Source organism: Perognathus longimembris, chromosome 1 (genome assembly GCF_023159225.1).
Source record: "Perognathus longimembris pacificus isolate PPM17 chromosome 1, ASM2315922v1, whole genome shotgun sequence".
In the NCBI taxonomy this organism is placed as follows: domain Eukaryota; kingdom Metazoa; phylum Chordata; class Mammalia; order Rodentia; family Heteromyidae; genus Perognathus; species Perognathus longimembris.
Window position 1 is genome coordinate 5891415 of NC_063161.1, and position 18951 is coordinate 5910365.

The 18951-nt window shown below is 42.9% G+C and overlaps 1 protein-coding gene across 2 annotated transcripts in view; it reads left to right on the plus strand.

The window, feature by feature from the left end:
- The window catches only part of Slc25a17 (solute carrier family 25 member 17), a 44426-nt gene that overhangs the window by 6727 nt on the left and 18748 nt on the right, over nt 1-18951 (plus strand). The window contains exons 2-4 of one of the 2 annotated variants that reach the window (XM_048354903.1): nt 10451-10511; nt 13356-13422; nt 16259-16410. In XM_048354903.1, coding sequence (XP_048210860.1) covers nt 10451-10511; nt 13356-13422; nt 16259-16410 — 280 coding nt within the window. The remainder of the gene's footprint in view (nt 1-10450; nt 10512-13355; nt 13423-16258; nt 16411-18951) is intronic. The other variant, XM_048354911.1, reaches the window with a different exon arrangement.

The window sequence follows — 18951 nt, forward strand, 5'->3', positions numbered from 1 at the left end:
TTCTTTTTGCTCAAGGCTAGCACTCTGCCACTTGAGCCACAGTGCCACTTCTGGCCATTTTCTGTATATATGGTGCTGGGGAATTGAACCCAGGGCCTCATGTATAGGAGACAAGCACTCTTTGCCACTAGGCCATATCCCCAGCCCCCAGCCCCCAGCCCCCAGCCTTGTTTCTTTTTAAAAGAACTTGCTGTTCCCCAAGGAAATCAGCTCTCCTACCTTTGTCACTGAGTTGAAGTGGGAAAATAATGATCCTTCTTTTGAGTTACAGTCCAAATTGTCAGTACATGAATGATTTGAAAACTAAATAAATTTATAAAATAAATGTAGAGTTATAAAACAAATGTAGAGTGAGTCAGGTGGTTGGACCCCAAAGTGCCTAACAGGAATCAACTATCCTTCTGGAAACAACATCAAAAATAAAATTCTAGCGGTGGGCCAATGACTCGCATTTGTAATTCTAGCCACTTGGGAAGCTGAAATATAAGGATCAAGGTTCAAAGCTAGCTTAAAGAGGGGCAGAAGAGTCTGTGAAACTCTTGTTTGTTTTTGTTTGTTTGTTTGATTTTGTTTTGGCCAGTCCTGGGCCTTGGACTCAGGGCCTGAGCACTTTCCCTGGCTTCTTTTTGCTCAAGGCTAGCACTCTGCCACTTGAGCCACAGCGCCACTTCTGGCCATTTTCTCTATATGTGGTGCTGAGGAATCGAACCCAGGGCTTCATGTATAGGACGCAAGCACTCTTGCCGCTAGGCCATATTCCCAGCCCATGCGAAACTCTTATCTCCAATTAATTAACCCCAAAAAGCTCAAAGTGGAGCTGTGTTCAGGGACAGCTCCCAGACCCTGAGTTCAAGCCTCAGTACCAGCAAATAAAATAAGATTCTAAGGAAAATGAGCAGCTTAGTCCAAACTAAGACAAGTGAGGCAGGAAAATCCAGAACAGTGGACGATAGCAACAGTCTTGCATAGAGTAAGAAAACAGAGTTTTAAGTCAGAATAGAAAAGTTACTGTAGGAAGAAAATAGAAGGGAGTAGCATAGTCCAGAGCGTCTGTCTGGCGCAGATGATGTGTGAGATCCTGAGATGGAAACCTACCACTACCAGAATAGTTAGGAAATGCCTCAAGAAAAGAAGTTTGGCCAAGCATATTTGAGACTTAACCAAACAGATTATGTAGAAGTGAAAAAAAATGTGTGATGATTAGGAGAATACTAAACACTGATTTAAGCAAAATTTGTAACGCTATTAGATGAGGAGAGAAAATGGTATAAGGGGACTGGGGATATGGCCTAGTGGCAAGAGTGTTTGCCTCGTATACATGAAGCCCTAGGTTCGATTCCCCAGCACCACATATACAGAAAATGGCCAGAAGTGGCGCCGTGACTCAAGTGGCAGAGAGTGCTAGCCTAGAGCAAAAGGAAGCCAGGGACAGTGCTCAGGCCCTGAGTTCAAGGCCCAGGACTGGCAAAAAGAAAAGGAAAAAAAAAGAAAATGGTATAAGGTATAAGAGCTGAATTCTTATTCCCTGTCATAGAGTGTAAGTGAATACCTAAAATTATGATTTTAAAAGATGTCTGTGTATGATTCAATTATATGGAGAAAGGTAGGGCTAGACCTACTCTGTTTTGTCATTTATAGTATTTGACTTGCTTTTCTCTTAAGCTCAAGCCTGCCAGGAGAAGTCGCTATGTAGTCTTGTCTGGAACTGATGATCCACGTGACTTTACCTGGGACTACAGGCATGGACCATCACATTTCCTTTGCTTATCTTTATTTTTAGTGCTCTCTTTGTGGGGCTTGAACTCAGGGCATGGGCAACGTCCCTGAGTCTTATTTGCTCAAGGCTAGCTAGCACTCTACCACTGGAGCCATAGCTCCACTTCTGCCTCCCCTCCCCCCTTTTCTAGTTAATTGGATTTAGAGTCTCATGGACTTTCTGCTCTGGCTCACTTCCAACCATGATCCTCAGATCTCAGCCTTCTGAGTAGCTAGGATTGCAGGTGTGCCTGGCTTACACTTGGCTTTATACTACATGACTTCGTGTGCATGTTTTAAATACACATTTAAAACTAAATATTTGGGGGCTGGGGATATAGCCTAGTGGCAAGAGTGCCTGCCTCGGATACACGAGGCCCTAGGTTCGATTCCCCAGCACCACCACATATACAGAAAACGGCCAGAAGCGGCGCTGTGGCTCAAGAGGCAGAGTGCTAGCCTTGAGCGGGAAGAAGCCAGGGACAGTGCTCAGGCCCTGAGTCCAAGGCCCAGGACTGGCCAAAAAAAAAAAAAAAAACCTAAATATTTAGTCAGGTACCAGTGGTTCATGCCTGTAATCTTAGCTGTTCAAGGAGCTGAAGTCTTAAGGATCACAGTTCAAAGCCAGCTCAAGCAAGAAACCTTTTCTTTTAATAGTAGGGTAACAGTATTTAGTAAAGTAAAAGTAAAAGTTACTCAGAAGAGTGCAAAACTGGACTTGAAAAAGGATTGTCTTCCCTGTGGTCGAGGCTGGTTGTATTACCCTCTCCCCTTTTCCTCTGCCTTCTGAGGGATCTTTTGGATTGTGATTGGTTTCTTTGAAATAGGCAAGGCCCTCCTTCTGAGAGAGGGCTTGCAGGAGGGCTGGCCTGAGTCATTGCAAGAACCAAGACCTTCCCTGTAGCCAGTGGCGCCTGGGGGGGGGTGGGGGAAGCTGGAGGGCTTCAGTCTCACTCCCACCCCACCTCCCCCACTGAGCCAGAAACTCATCTCCAGTTTGCCAGCAGAGTTCGAAGTTTAATGGTGGCTCAACTGGATGAGTACCAGCCTTGAACAGGAAAAATAGACCCTAAATACTTGTTGCATAACTAAATTTAGGAAGATTGGTGATGTTGGTGATAGGGTCAAAGCCAAGTGCAGATTATCAACGTATTATACATAGCTTAAGGTAGAATTAATGAATTAGGAGCTGGAGTGAGGCTCAAGTGAGCAGGGCAAGCAACAAGCCCAGAGTTCAAACCCTAGCACCTCCCCACCTTTAAGAAAAGAAAGTAATAAACTGAAAGATGCAAGCATCCATTTCTCAGATATAATCACTATGTACTCAGAAAACCAGGGAATAGTCTTTTTGTTTTGCAGAGAGAACATGATACTCAGTAAAAATCTTTTAAAAAAATGAAATTTTTAAAAGATCAGACGGGGCTGGGAATATGGCCTAGTGGCAAGAGTGCTTGCCTCGTATACATGAAGCCCTGGGTTTGATTCCCCAGCACCACATATATAGAAAATGGCCAGAAGTGGCACTGTGGCTCAAGTGGCAGAGTGCTAGCCTTGAGCAAACAAGCCAGGGACAGTGCTCAGGCCCCGAGTCCAAGCCCAGGACTGGCAAAATAAATAAATAAATAGATAAATAAAAAATCAGACTATTGAAACCAGTTTGCCACTAGCAAGAAATTCTAGAGGAGGTACAGGTTGAGCATCCCTAATCTGCAGATGCAAAGTCCACAATGTTCCAGAATCTGAAGCTCCAAGCACCAACATGACACCACAAGCGGAAAATTCCACATCAAACTTCAGGCAATGGGTCACAGTCAGAACTTAAGGGCTGCCAGATGCCTGCAGCTCCCACCTGTAATCATAGCTACTTGAGAGGCTGAGAACTGGGGGACCACCATTTGAAGCCAGCCAGGGCAGAAAAGTCTGTAAGACTCTACTCCAGTTAGCCAGCAAAACATCAAAGTATGGCTCAAGGAGTAGAGTGTCAGTAGTGAGCAGGCCTTCTGAATATGAGACACTGAGCTCAAATGCTGGTACTTGCGTGTAAAAATTTTAAAAAATCGGGCTGGGGATATGGCCTAGTGGCAAGAGAGCTTGCCTCATATATATGAGGCCCTGGGTTCGATTCCCCAGCACCACATATACAGAAAATGGCCAGAAGTGGCGCTGTGGCTCAAGTGGCAGAGTGCTAGCCTTGAGCAAAAGGAAGCCAGGGACAGTGCTCAGGCCCTGAGTCCAAGGCCCAGGACTGGCAAAAAAAATAAAAAAATAAAAAAAAAATGAAGTGAAAAGCAGTGCAGATAGAGAAGAAATTAATGTAATAGGAAATAAACTAAATGCCCTGTAATGTAGGCTTTTAATAATTATTTGTTTATTTGTTTTGTTTTTGTTACCAGTCCTGGGGCGTAGACTCAGGGCCTGAGCACTGTCCTTGGCTTCTTTTTGCTCAAGGCTAGCACTCTACCTCTTGAGCCACAGCTCCACTTCTGGCTTCTATCTATGTGGTGCTGAGGAATCGAACCCAGGGCTTCATGTATATGAGGCGAGCACTTTACCACTAGGCCATATTCCCGGCCCCTAATAATTATTTGTTGAATGAATGAAAATTTGATTATGAAAATCCAGGGGAAATGTAATCAGATACTACTGGTAAAATAATTATCTCAAGCTGGGTGCTGGTGGCTCACACCTGTAATCCCAGCTACTTAGGAGGCTGAGATCTGAGGGTCATAGTTTGACGCCAACCCAGGCAGAAAAGTCTCCATGAGACTCTTATCTCCAATTAACCACTCAAAAGCCAGAAGTGATTTTGTGGCTCAAAGTGATAGAGTGCTAGCTTTGAGCAAAAGAGCTCAGAGACAGTGCCTAGGCCCTAAGTTCCAGCTCCCTCTCCCACAATAAAAAAGATTATCTTACCTACTCCTATCCAATAAAAACATATTGTAATGGTGCAATGTTGTCTTCAGTGTGAGGAAATAGACTATGTTCTTAATATTTAGTGACTTCCAAATCTTCATTTATGTTCCAGAATCTCCTGAGCTCTAGGTTAGTACATGGCTACCTGCTGGGTCTCTTTAAGTAGAAGTCTTGGATGTCCTTAACCTTGAGCTGATTCAGAAGCAAACTAGTATTTCTTCATGTGAATTTGCTCCTCTTGCAGTGTTTAACATTTTAAAAAGGGACAATCCTATCATGGTTCCTTAAGCAGAGTCCTGCTTGAAGTTTCTTTTTTATCTCCCCATCTCTCACCATAATGGCCTTTCATACACAGTAACCATCTTTGGCCTCTGCTTTCCTTTTCCAGCCCCAGCTGAAGGGGCTCCAGGCCTCCAAGTGCCAGGAAGTGTAAGAATTCACTTCGGTACTGGTTCAGTGTGTGGGGTGAGGGGAGCAGAAGGCTGTAACAAAAATGTTTTTTGGTGAGATACAAAGAAATCTCAGGAATACTTTTCTCTGGAAATAGATTCTCTTAAATCATAATTATTGTCAACAACAAAACTCCTACTCAGATGATTATAATTCCGTGAAACTCAAATAATAGATTTATTTTGTTCCTTATCTGGCACAACAGTACCATACATCATAGTTATTTTCTGGTTATTTTGTGCCTTCTAATTTTGTGTAAATGAACAATTAGTCCTCAGGAAGAAAACATTAAGAATGTTAAAAGGAACTTAATTCAGATTCCTAAAAATCATGTGCTTCTACTTCTTGGCATAAGGCTCACATCCATAATAAATATTTTCCATCAGGTAACAGCTGCTTATGAAAACAGTCATCATTGTGTTTGCTTGGCTATGAGACAAATACAGCAAGTTCCTGATGTACAAAATGCCTGTGTTCCAAATTTTCCTTAGGCATTTGGAATAGATAATTAACTATTTGTAGGGCATACATACACATTCATTGACAGGTTCACAACTTATGCTACACTGGGCAAAAGTATGTTGTGTTTCACATTAGTCCACAAAAAATCATACCTTAAGTTTATATTAGCACTCTAAACTATTTTTTTTAACAAAGACAGGCTTGTACTCTTTTGTACAAATGTTTTTGGGGGTTGTGGGGTTTTTTTTGTCAGTTGTGGGGCTTGAAGTCAGGGTCTGGGCACTGTCACTGAATTCTTTTTATTCAAGGCTAATTGTTCTACCACTTTGAGCCACAGCACCACTTCCAGTTCTTGAGTGATGAATTGGAGATAAGAGTCTCATGCTTTTCTGCCAGGACTGGCTTTGAACCACAGTCCTCAGATCTCAGCATCCTGAGTACAGGCATGAGCCAGCACCTGGCCAAGGGAATTATTTTTTAAGGCCTCTGATTTATAATGTCCACATTGGGAAGAAGGGGAAGGAAAAAAAAAAAAACTAAAGCAGGAAACAGAGGAGTGAATTTACATCCTAATCCTAAATTCCTTTGCTCCACAAAACAATACCCACAAAGACTTTACTGCCAAAACCAAGATGTAGGTATATTTAGGCTTTTTTTTTTTTTCCCCTAGGCTAGTGCTCTATCACTTTGGGTAACATCATTTTGGGTTTTGTAGTGGTTAATTGGAGAGAAGAGTCTCATGGACTTTCCTGCCTGAGCTGGCCTGGAACCACAGTCCTCAGATCTCAGCCTCCTGAGTAGCTAGGATTATAGGTGTAAGCCACCAGTGCCCAACTTTAAAGCAATTAAAAAAAAAAATCCTTTCTTTTGTTTAATCTCTGCAGGTCAAGACTGTTCAGATATGAAAACAAAAAGTTCCCTCTTTTCCTTTTTTTTTTGGCCGTCCTGTGGTTTGAACTCATGGCCTTGGCACTGTCCCAGAGCTCAAGGCTAGTACTCTATTTGAGCCACAGCACCACTTCCGGCCTTTTCTGTTTATGTGGTACTGAGGAATTGAACCAGGGATTCATACATGTTAGGCAAACACTCTACCACTAAGCCACATTCCCAGGCCCTAAAGCAATTTTTTTTTGGGGGGGGGGCAGTCCTGGGGCTTAGACTCATGGCCTGAGCACTGTCCCTGGCTTCTTTTTGCTCAAGGCTAGCACTCTGCCACTTCAGCCACAGCGCCACTTCTGGCCATTTTCTGTATATGTGGTGCTGGGGAATCGAACCAGAATGCAGGCATTCTTGCCACTAGGCCATATCCCCAGCCCTAAAGCAATTATTTTTAAAGTTATTCCAGTTATAGTAGTTGGTTAAGAGTAACCCCGAAGCAGGCTGCCTAGATCCAAATCCTGGTTTGCAACTTAGAAACTCTGTTATCGAATCTCAGGGTTCTACAGACTTGTTCTTATCTGTGAAGTGAAGAGAATAGTTCTTCCTTAAGCAGGCTGTGGTAAGGGCTACAGTTTTCTTGAAATTGAGGATCATCTCATAGAACATAAGGCTAGTCATTCTAAAGTGCACAGTTCAATGGTGTTTAGTACATTCACAGTGTTGTACATTGCCACCTTTATCTTGTTCCAAAATGTTTTGAATTGCTAAACAAAATTTACTGTACACACAACATGATTACCATCCAGTGCAAAGGAATGAAGAATTGGTTGAACTTTTCAAGTTTATCCACAAAAGATTGGAGATTATGTGATTCTTTTTATAGGTAATATCCAGAGAAGTTATATTCTTAGAGACAAAGATGATCACTGGGCCAGGGGAAATGGGGATTTTATGTTAGTTAGTGTGATGGAAATACTTTGGAACTTGAGAAATGACAGTGGCACAACATTGTGAATATACCAAACACCACCGGGTGGCAGTTATACTTTAAAATGGTTAACTTGATACTGGGTGTACCTCAGTTAAAAAAACAAACAAAATGAAAGCCAAAACAAAACCAAAAGCCAAATCTTAGAAGAGACTGCTTAACCCCTTGGCTTTTTATTCTTTCTCTAGCCTGTGGACTTCCCTTAGCTTCTTGTGATTCAGCTAAACACTTGAAGAGAGTTTGTTCTATTTTATCTGGCATTTCTAGCAACATACTAAGCTATTGTGTTACTAGAATTAGAACCCACATTTCAACTTTAGAATTTTAAACCTCACTTGTAAGCATATATTACTTAACAAAGCATAGAACAAGAATATGTATTCTCTTTTTTTAAAAAATGTTTTATTATTCTCTTCTTCCTTACCACAAATGCACCTTGCCACCTTTGAGATGACCGAACAAACTCCTAAACCAGAATGTTTACTACAGAGACTTTTGTCTTCATTGTTCAGTAATATTTTTAAACTTCTTTTTTGTATTCTCTTTTTATTATTATTATTATTGTTATTATTATTATTTGCCAGTCCTGGAGCTTGAACTCAAGGCCTGAGCACTGTCCCTGGCTTCTTTTTGCTCAAGGCTGGCACTCTACCACTTGAGCCATAGCGCCACTTCTGGCCTTTTCTGTATACGTGGTGCTGAGGAATCGAACCCAGGGCTTCATGTATGAGAGGCAAGTACCACTAGGCCATATCCCCAGCCCTCTATTCTCTCTTTTTATATGGTAAAGCTGGAAAGGTTTTTAGCTTACTCCCTACTCCAGAGCCTTCCTCCTGCCAGCCTCCAGGGATTAGTGGGAAGAGGTGGGTGTGCTTCTGGCCAAATGTGACCATGCCAAGTGTTCCTAGTCACCTTAGGCAGGTCCTGGTGTCTCGGCCGTTACCCAAGGTGAGTACTACCTGGCAGTGAATACCGTGGTACCTATCTAGTCAACACGAAAGTTTCCCCATGGCTCCCTTCTGCTTCCCGGGGTTTGTCCCCACCATTTGTTGTAGTCCTGTAACCTAGTAAATTTATCTCTACATCAGACTGATGTATATCTACTACTGTCTTCCTCTTGGAGGCCAGCAGGGATGAGTTGAGTCCTTTCACATTGCATCTCCCACCTGTGTCTCGCCCCACTTTTTTGTGTGCTGGTAATGGGGCTTGAACTCAGGTCTGGGTACTGTCCCTTAGCTTTGTCATTCAAGGCTAGCACTCTACTGCTTTATCCATAGCTTCACTTCTGGATTTTCGGTAGTCTCGTGGATTTCCTGAGCAGGCATTGAGCCATGATTCTCCAATCTTAACCTCCTGAGTAACTAGGATAACAGGCTTGAGCCACCTATACTTGGCTCATTTTACTGAAGATTTTTGCACTAGTTCTTCAGGTAATAGGCCAACAAGCTCTTTGAACTGATTTTATCATGATGTTTCACTCTTTTTTTTTTTTTTTGGCCAGTCCTGGGGCTTGGACTCAGGGCCTGAGTACACTGTCCCTGGCTTCTTCTTGCTCAAGGCTAGCACTCTGCCACTTGAGCCACAGCGCCACTTCTGGCCGTTTTCTGTATATGTAGTGCTGGGGAATCGAACCCAGGGCCTCATGTATATGAGGCAAGCACTCTTGCCACTAGGCCATATCCCCAGCCCCCCTTTTTTTTGTTGTTGTTTTGTTTGTTTGTTTTTTTTGGCCAGTCCTGGGGCTTGGACTCAGGGCCTGAGCACTGTCCCTGGCTTCTTCCCGCTCAAGGCTAGCACTCTGCCACCTGAGCCACAGTGCCACTTCTGGCCATTTTCTGTATATGTGGTGCTGAGGAATCGAACCCAGGGCCTCATGTATACAAGGCAAGCACTCTTGCCACTAGGCCATATTCCCAGCCCCTGTTTCACTCTTAAGATTTCAAGGTGGATAGGGTTTCTAAATTAGGAACCTTCAGATACCTGTTTAAGACTGGCCAGAGAAGCAGGATTGATAGTCCATTTTTGAAAAAGAAGTTTCTACAGGAGGCTAAAATATGAGGATCACAGTTCAAAGCCTGCCCTAGTAGGAAAGCCCATTAGATAAAGCACAGAAAATAGATGTACCAGTTGAATTACTAGGCGTTTTTTATTTGCCGGGTATCAAAGTGATCATAGTAGTAGCAAATGAGCCAAAAAGGTTAGAAATCTATTTACCTGCCATCTGTGACTTGTGTTGTAGATGAGATTGTCACTTACAGGTATTTACTAATTTTATTTTTCAATGTCAGATGAGTTTTCTTCCCAGAAATTAAAACCATTCTCTATAAGAATAAAATGATACAAGTTTGAATAGTAGTAAGCCCAATAGAAAGAATATTGTATTTGTTCACTAAAAATCTGCTGTGGACCATTGTACTAATGAGCTTTTGTTCATTTAAAACTTGTAGCTCGGGTCTGGGAATGTGACTTAGTGGTAGAGTGCTTGCCTAGCATTCATGAAGCCCTGGGTTTGATTCTTCAGTATCACATTAACAGAAAAAGCCAGAAGTGGCGCTGTGGCCCAAGTGGCAGAGTGCTTGCCTTGAGCAAAAGAAGCTCAGGGACAGTGCCCAGGCCCTGATTTCAAGCGCTAGGACTGGAAAAAGAAAGGAAAGAGGAAGGAAGGAAGGAAGGAAGGATAAGAAAGAAAAGGAAAGAAACTCATAGCTCAGTCAGGTGCAGGTGACTCACACCTGTAATCCTAGCTCCTGAGGAGGCTGAGATCTGAGAATCACAGTTGGAAGCTAGCCCAGTCAGAAAAGTCCATGTGACTGATCTCCAATTAATCACTAGAAAACCAGAAGTGGTGCTATGGCTCCAAGTGGTAGAGTGCTAGTTTGGAATGAAAAATCTCAGGGACAGCACCCAGGCCCTGACTTCAAGTCCCAGAACAACAACAACAACAAAAATCGTGGCTCATGTTTTTAATATTGTAATGGCTAAAGTCTTTTTTAAACTTTTCAGGGAAGTATGACTGCTATGACAGTGTTTTTCCCCTTGGATACAGCTAGACTTCGACTTCAGGGTGAGTGTTAAGTTTCTTTGGTGTTGGGAACTAACATATTTCTCTAATAAACTCTACCTTAGGATATGGATGTTATGCTTCCTTAATGAATATCTTCTGCTTTCTCTTTTTACTGCCTTTTTTTTTTTTCATTTCCAGACTAACCTACTTTTTATTTAATGCAAATTACAGTACCAGTTAACTATTTCCAAACCAAGTCACATAGAACGAAATGTATTTACAAGGGAATGGGGAAAGAGGAAAAAAACATTGAGCATACTTTTCACAAAAAAGTTTATATTTAAAATGAAAAAAAAAGGGCTGGGGATATGGCCTAGTGGCAAGAGTGCTTGCCTCGTATACATGAGGCCCTGGGTTCGATTCCCCAGCACCACATATACAGAAAATGGAATACGGAAGGGGCGCTGTGGCTCAAGTGGCACAGTGCTAGCCTTGAGCAAAAAGAAGCCAGGGACAGTGCTCAGGCCCTGAGTCCAAGCCCCAGGACTGGCCAAAAAAAAGAAAAAAAATTCAGTCACAGAGGCATTCAAGTAGTAATAATGTTATACAGATTTTGCTTTTCCTTATATCAAGACAGATTTGCACAAGTGTTTGCAATACAGCCCACAGTGCTTTATATATATATATATATATTTATTTATATTATATATATTATATTATATGTATTATATATATAATAAATTTTTAGATTTGTTTTTAAGATGGAAGTGATCACGCTAATTGGTATGTGTATTTTTACTGCCTTTTAACTAATGACCATCATTGTTCCCTAAAGAGTGGTCATGTGGATGAGCCATGGCCTTAGACATTTTGTAATCTGAGAGAACATGAGTGGGCTTGCACTAAACTCACAGATCATTGCAGTTCTTTCTGATAAGCCATATGATGTGAAGCTTTATTTATGTGGCTTGGTTTTTTGTTGTTTTTGTGTGTGTTTGGGGGAGGGGTCAAACCTAGGACCTTATGTGTACTATTTTAAGTGTTCTACCATTAAGCTACATCTATAGCCATGACTTTGAAAGGCTTGGGCAGAGTTCTTTGAGAGAATGAGGTTTTCATTGAAAACAGTTTTCATTGGAAACAATACTGTTGTTGCCAGTCTAAGCTTATTGTTCTACTTTGCCTCTTTAATACTAAGGGATTTGCAACTTACTGTATGTAATTCTTGATTGCTTGTTCCTTCACGTTTTTCAGTTTGAAATTATAAACTAATGCAAGAACCTTCATAAAAGGCATATACAAATCCAAGGTTAACCATTTATACCTACTGTTTGTGACTAATTAATAGTTTTTGGACTGATAATTTTATACGATTCATAAGGCAATATATACACATATATACATACATATATATTTAGATACATGCATATATGCTATGTATAATATAACATAATATATGCATAGAAGTATATATGTGTATATATATGAAGTACAGGGAAAACTCACTCTAGTCTGCCCTCTCCTCCTTCCATTCTTTTCCACTGTACTGAATATTGACTTTGTATTGTTTCTTTGGTATTATCAATGCTAGGGAAGGTTTAATTTGGATATCACTTGTTACAGACACTATTAAGAACAGAGTGAGATAAAAGCTAGTGCCACCATAGAGAGAGAGGGACTGCATAGGACATAACTTGACAAACAGACAAAATACCAAATGTCTTCCTGAGACCAGATGGATGTCCTTGTCAATCCCCAACAACCAAATTCAGGAAAACCAGATGAGTTAGCTCGCCATGAGTTACCCCACCAAACCCTTTGGGAAAGTCTCAGGCTTCGAGGGCCTGTTGGGGAGTGTGATAGCATTCAATCCCCTACCACAACAGTTCAGATAGATGGATCTCCAGAAAACAGAAACAGAGAAAAACAAACTTACTCACTTCTGGAGGCCTCCTGAGTGACTCCAAAAAGATTTAGTGGCATGTCAGGTGTCCGTAGTCCCGCTGTTGGGAGTGGTGGAAAGACCATGGGGCCCCGAAACATCTCAGGCAATGCCTCCCCTGTAGAGCTTCCTGTCCCCCAGCAGCCCAGTCTCAAGGAACCCAAGTGCCCCCTTGGCACTGGGACCTCGCTGGGTCCTCCAGATGTTATACAGGAATTCCATCAGTGAGGTACAGGGAAGCCATATTTTGAGAGGTTGAATCAGGAGTCTTTATTAGAAGGCTGGTAACTGCAAGTGGACTCGTGTCCCAAAGAACCTGCAGTATTGAATGCAGTTATAACAAAGCTTATAAAGGCAAAAACCACACCAAGGCAGATGTCACATGGTATGGGGACTAACAGTGTGTTTCACAGCAGCAAAGCAAGCTAAGGGGGAACAACCAAGGACAACCAAGGGCAAGTATTCTTTGGAGCAAAACTTTCCTGGGGCTAAACAACCCACAACACATCTGTACTTCAAAGAATATCACCTCTACTGTGCTTAATGACCCATAACACAGCTGTAGTTCAAAGGAAGTCCTATGTCACCTACAGAGTTCTTGGAACTGGGTGAAAATTCCTTATTGTCTATTAAGAGGCCAAGATGGCAGTGAGGACAAGGTGGGGTTATTTAGATCCAGTATCTGTATTTAACTACAAAATATTAGAAATAACTATCAATTTCTGCCTCACTGTGGGAACTAGCAACTGAATAAAAATGTTTTCAAATTGAACAATGAAATCCAAGGAATCTACAGTTGGGAATTCAGCAAACAGTTATACAGGAGCATCTATGGTTATCTAGGGATCTCAAAGAATAGGTGAAAGGCTAATTGGGTGAGGTAAATGGCATTTCATTGAAACTTGCTGATTCCCGGAGATAAGAATGCTCAAAGTTAAAACATGTACTCTTTATTGTTTTAGTTGATGAGAAAAGAAAGTCTAAAACCACACACATGGTGCTCCTGGAAATCATTAAGGAAGAAGGCCTGTAAGTGCATCTCATTCTCACAACTGTGTTAGAGCAATTGCTAGATTCCTGTACTTCTGACCCCTAAATCCTCTCTCAGTTCTCATAGCCTTACAGTGTTGTGTTGGTGGTCATTTGAGTGTGTGTGTGTGTGTGTGTGTGTGTGTGTGTGTGTGTGTATGTGTACCTGGGCACTGGTACTGGGGCTTAAGTTCAGGGCCTCAAGCTCTCAGCTTTTTTTGTTTTGCCAGTACTGGGGCTTGAACTCGTTGTCTTTCCACTCAAAACTAGCACTCTGCTTTTGAACCATACCTCCAAGACATAGATGATAGGAAGATCTCTGACTGAGACTGGTCATAGGCTAAAATGGCAAGATACTACCTAAAAAATAGTATACAGCATGAAGGACTAGAGGCATGGCTCAAGTTGTGGAGCATCTGCTACCAAGCCCAAGCCCCAATATGACCCCAAAATAATACTAATACATAGACAGTGTATCCTTCTCAGGGTGTCCTGCCTGTAGTCATCTAAGGTCTGCTTGCTCTCCATTGGTTACTTAGGATTCCTTACATGTGCTTCAATCACATATAGTTACTTTAAAAAATATTCTGTAAATTTATCATGAAGTTTAGATGGCAATTTCTCATATCTGCCATTGCTTCTACATTCACCAGCAGTAAACAGGAGCTTTCTCCTTCCCTTCTTTTATTTATTTATTACTAGTATGGTGAATCATTCTTCTTTTTTAGTGGCTTGCAATTGATTGACTACTTTAGTGCTCACATTGTCTCAGATTTGACCAGTAGGAGTCACTTTACTTTAGTTTTTGTGTTTTTCTTTCTTTTTTTTTTTTTTTTTTTTGCCAGTCCTGGGGCTTAGACTCGGGGCCTGAGCACTGTCCCTGGCTTCTTTTTGCCTAAGGCTAGCACTGTGCCACTTGAGCCACAGCGCCACTTCTGGCTTTATTCATGTGGTGCTGAGGAATGGAACCCAGGGCTTCATATATGATAGGCAAACACTCTACCACTAGGCCATATTCCCAGCCCCAATTTTGTGACTTTCTGACATGTCCCATCGTTGTTTGTTTTTTTGCACCTATTTTCTATAATTAGTTAATTTTAAATGCTTTTGTCCTAGCTGGCCAGGCTCAGTGACACACATCTCAATCTCAGCTATTCATTAGGCTGAGGCAAGAGGATTGCTCAAGTCCAGGAATTTGAGACCATCCTGTACAACATAGCCAGATCCTGTCTCCAAAAGAAAGAAGAGAAAAGAAAAAGAAAAGAAATGCTAATGAAGGAAGAAGATCATTAAATAATTTTATTATTATTATTTTATTTATTTTTTTTTGTCAGTCATAGGGCTTGAACTCTGGACCTGGGTGCTGTCCCTGAGCTCTTCAGCTCAAGGCCAGCACTCTACCACTTTGAGCCACAGCACTACTTCTGGTTTTCTGGTGGTTAACTGGAGATAAGAGTCTCATGGAGGGCTGGGATTGTGGTTTAGTGGTAGAGTGTCTAGCATGCATGAAGCCCTGGGTTCAATTCCTCAGCACCATATAAACAGAAAAAGCTGGAAGTGGCGCTGTCGCTCAAACAGTAGGGTGCTAGCTGTAATATGGAGGTCAGATCTGGCCAGCGAAAGAGGGCAGAAGCTGACTCCATCTCCACTATCTCCCCAGCCCCCTCTGCTTAGAGACCCTGGAAGATTCCCTCTCCCTGTAAACAGTAGTGCCCCTCTCCTTGAATCAGCATGCCAATTATTGATGGGCATGCCTGGATTCCTACAGGAAGGGAAGCCCCAGGGAAGCCCCATCCCCAGGTAATGGGAGTTCCTGAACCCCAAGAGACAGGAGCAGGGGCTGGGAATATGGCCTAGTGGCAAGAGTGCTTGCCTCGTATACATGAAGCCCAGGGTTCAGTTCCCCAGCACCACATATATAGAAAACGTCCAGAAGCGACGCTGTGGCTCAAGTGGCAGAGTGCTAGCCTTGAGCAAAAAGAAGCCAGGGACAGTGCTCAGGCTCTGAGTCCAAGGCCCAGGACTGGCAAAAAAAAAAAAAAAGAGAGAGAGAGAGACAGGAGCAGGCATATGGCCTATAGGTTACTTAACTGGTCTGTAAAGTGCTTGGAACTGGGAGCTCCCTGTGACGCAGCCCTCTGGCCTGACCCTATTTAGGGGCAGGCGAGCTCAGGCGCCATTATGCCATGCCACATGTTCAAGTCTTGTGTCTGTCGTCCCCATGGCATCCCAATTCAGCTCTCCATTGGAGCCATTGGTTTGTTGGTACTTGGAAATCCTCCAGAAGTAAGTCTTTGTGCCACTGTCCAGTTCTGTGTTATATGTTTTTCTGAAACCTGAGATCGGTCCATCTGGAACTTCCCCAATAAATCCATCTTTCTACTTGACTTGAGACTGTCTCTGAGTGGTGGACTCTTGGAGGGATGGGGGATTCCCCCTCTCTCCCCTCCTCCCCCCGCCCGGATGCCATTACACTAGCCTTGAGCAAAAGAAGCCAGGGGCAGTGCTCAGGCCTGGAGTTCAAGCCACAGGACTGAGGACACAAAACAAAATATTAAGTTTCACGGACCTTCTTCTCCAGGCTGGCTTTGAACCGTGATCCTCAGATCTCAGCCTCTTGAGTAGCTAGGCTTACAGGCATGAGCCACCAGTGCCCGACTAGGAAGGATTTCTTGATTTGGACGTGACGTGTGTGTGACCTGGAGTCTCTTATGTTGTAGAAGTGAGCCTTGAGCCTGTGTGTGAGTGCAAGTCACCTTTTCCTAGGATGTCTCTGGCAGTTTCTAAATGGCTTTTGTACATGACCTTTACTTTGCCTATTTTGTTTTTCCCCCAGCCTGGCACCATATCGAGGGTGGTTTCCAGTTATTTCCAGTCTCTGCTGCTCCAATTTTGTCTATTTCTATACTTTTAATAGTCTCAAAGCAGTCTGGGCCAAGGACCAACGTTCTACTACTGGAAAAGATCTGGTAGTTGGATTTGTTGCAGGTAACAAGGTTTTCTGGGCATAAAATGTTTTTACATTTTAATATTTGTCTTGTGATTTATATAGCCTCCAGGAGATTAGTTAAGCACATAGTAATGTTATAGAGACAGTAGTCATCTGGCACAATTGCACATGCCTGTGTTCCTGCCTCTGTGTCAGGCTGAGGAGAGAGGATTATGAGTTCCAGGAGAGCTGGAAACAAGATCCTATCTCTAAAGAGCAAGCAAACAAAAACTACTTTTCTGATTTGGGTGAGGTGGTTTGAACTCAGGGCTTCACACTTGCTAGGCAGGCACTCTACCACTCAAGCTTCACCATTATCCTCCTTTTTTTTTTTTTTCCCCCCCAGTAGTAGGGCTTGATCTCGGCCTGGCACTGTCCCTTAGTTTTTTCTCCTCAAAGCTGGTACTCTACATCTTGAGCCTCTGCTCTACTTCCAGTTTTGGGTTTTTTTTCTTAGAGGTTAATTGGAGAGCTTGGGCTGTCTTTGAAACACAGTGCTCAGATCTCAGACTTGTGAGTAGCAAGGATTACAGGTATGAGCCATGGGCTCCTGGCTGCATTGATTGTTTTCGAGGTAGGGTCTTGTTTTAGGCCTGGGTCAGCCTGGACTGTGACCCCTCCTAGTTATGCCTCCCTAAATTGCTGGAATGACTGCCACTGCACTTAGCCATTATGTTTCCCACATAGCGTGGTTTGACAGGTGCCAGCCCCTTTGCTCCGCCATTAGTCAAGATAGAATCTCCATGGGGCTGGGGATATGGCCTAGTGGCAAGAGTGCTTGCCTCGTATACATGAAGCCCTGGGTTCGATTCCCCAGTACCACATATATAGAAAATGGCCGGAAGTGGCGCTGTGGCTCAAGTGGCAGAGTGCTAGCCTTGAGCAAAAGGAAGCCAGGGACAAGTGCTCAGGCCCTGAGTCCAAGTCCCCAGACTGACCAAAAAAAAAAGATAGACTCTCCAGAATTTTTGAGTATGTGGCCTGGGTTCTCTCCGAACTGCAGTTTCCCCAATCTCTGCCTCCCACATAGCTAAAATTACAAGCTTGAGCCCATCGTGCCTGACTGTGGCTTTTTTTTTTTTAATGTGGAAGACACACATAATTATGATTTTAACCATTTTAAATATAAGTTAGTAGCATTAGGCCTATTCACACTGTTGTGAAACACATCTTCAGAGCTTTTCATCTTGTAAGCCTTACTCCATGCCCCTTAAATAAAGTACTCTTGGGCTGGGAATGTGGCTTAGTGATATAATGCTTTCATAGCACTCATGAAGCCCAGGGTTTGATTCCATAGTACCACATAAACAGAAAAGGCTGGAAGTGTGCTGTGGATCAAGTGGTAGAGTGCTAGCCTTGAGCAAAAGAAGCTCAGCAACCATACCCAGTCCCTGAGTTCAAGCCCCAGGACTGGCAAAATAAATAAAGTACTCTTCTCCCCACTCCTTAGTAACCACCATTCTACTGCAACAGGTTCTTGAAGTGCTTTTGTTGAAAAGCATTGACTCTGTACTTGGGCCTAGGAATTAACTAAAAACAGAGCAAAGACACAGTGTCCCAGCCTCCATTTTATATCTGTGTCCTTGGCTCTGCACCATACCTTTCTGTAGTCACTCTGCTATGGTCCTGAAATCCAGGAAGGACAAGACTGAGGGATGAAAGACAGCGTTCCTGCCAGGCAGGACTCTGCCTGACTCACTGTGACAAGGCCCCTACTGAAGGACCAGGACTGATGGATAAACTTTCTTTATCTGTAGACACAGCTCCCCCTACTGGGTAGTAGTGACTCATTGTAAGAAGGCCCCACCCTACCAATCTTGAGACAGTTACCAACTGGCCTGCCCACTGGTGGCCACTACCTGTGACTGGGGCCATTTAATATTATGGATTCCACCCCTCCCTGCCCCCATCCACCCTCTCCTTTAAACCTAAGTAAATGTCTTTGTGGAAGAGAAAGAGGGCTTCAAATATAATGCATACTTTTGCTTTTCCTACAGCATGCCAGTTCAGTGTGAACTAAGTCTTTCTCTATATTAATTAAATCTCCTTTCCCTGACCTTTACCATTACTGATCTCTTCAGGTGGCCTATTGGGGCAAGTGTCCTAACCTGACATATGAAACTAGGAGTTTGGGCTTGGAGTCTAAAACTCTTGTAACCCAACTTTCTGTCTTAAATGATTTGACTGTGTTAAAGCTGGATGCCAGTGATCATGCCTTTATCCTAGCTACTCAGGGGGCTGAGATGTGAGGATCACGGTTTAAAGCTAGCTCTGGCAGGAAAGTCCATAAGACTAATCTCTAACAACCAAGGCTGGTAGAGCACTATTTTTTACTCAAGACTAGTGCTCTACCAGCCTTGGTTGTTAATTAGAGCTTCCAAGCCCTGAGTTCAAGCCCCAGTACCAGTATACAATTTTTTGTTTTTACTATTTTAGATACCTCATGTAAGTGGAATTATGTAGAGTTTGTCTTTGTCTTTTTTTTTTTTTTTTTTTTGCCAGTCCTGGGGCTTGGACTCAGGGCCTGAGCACTGTCCCTG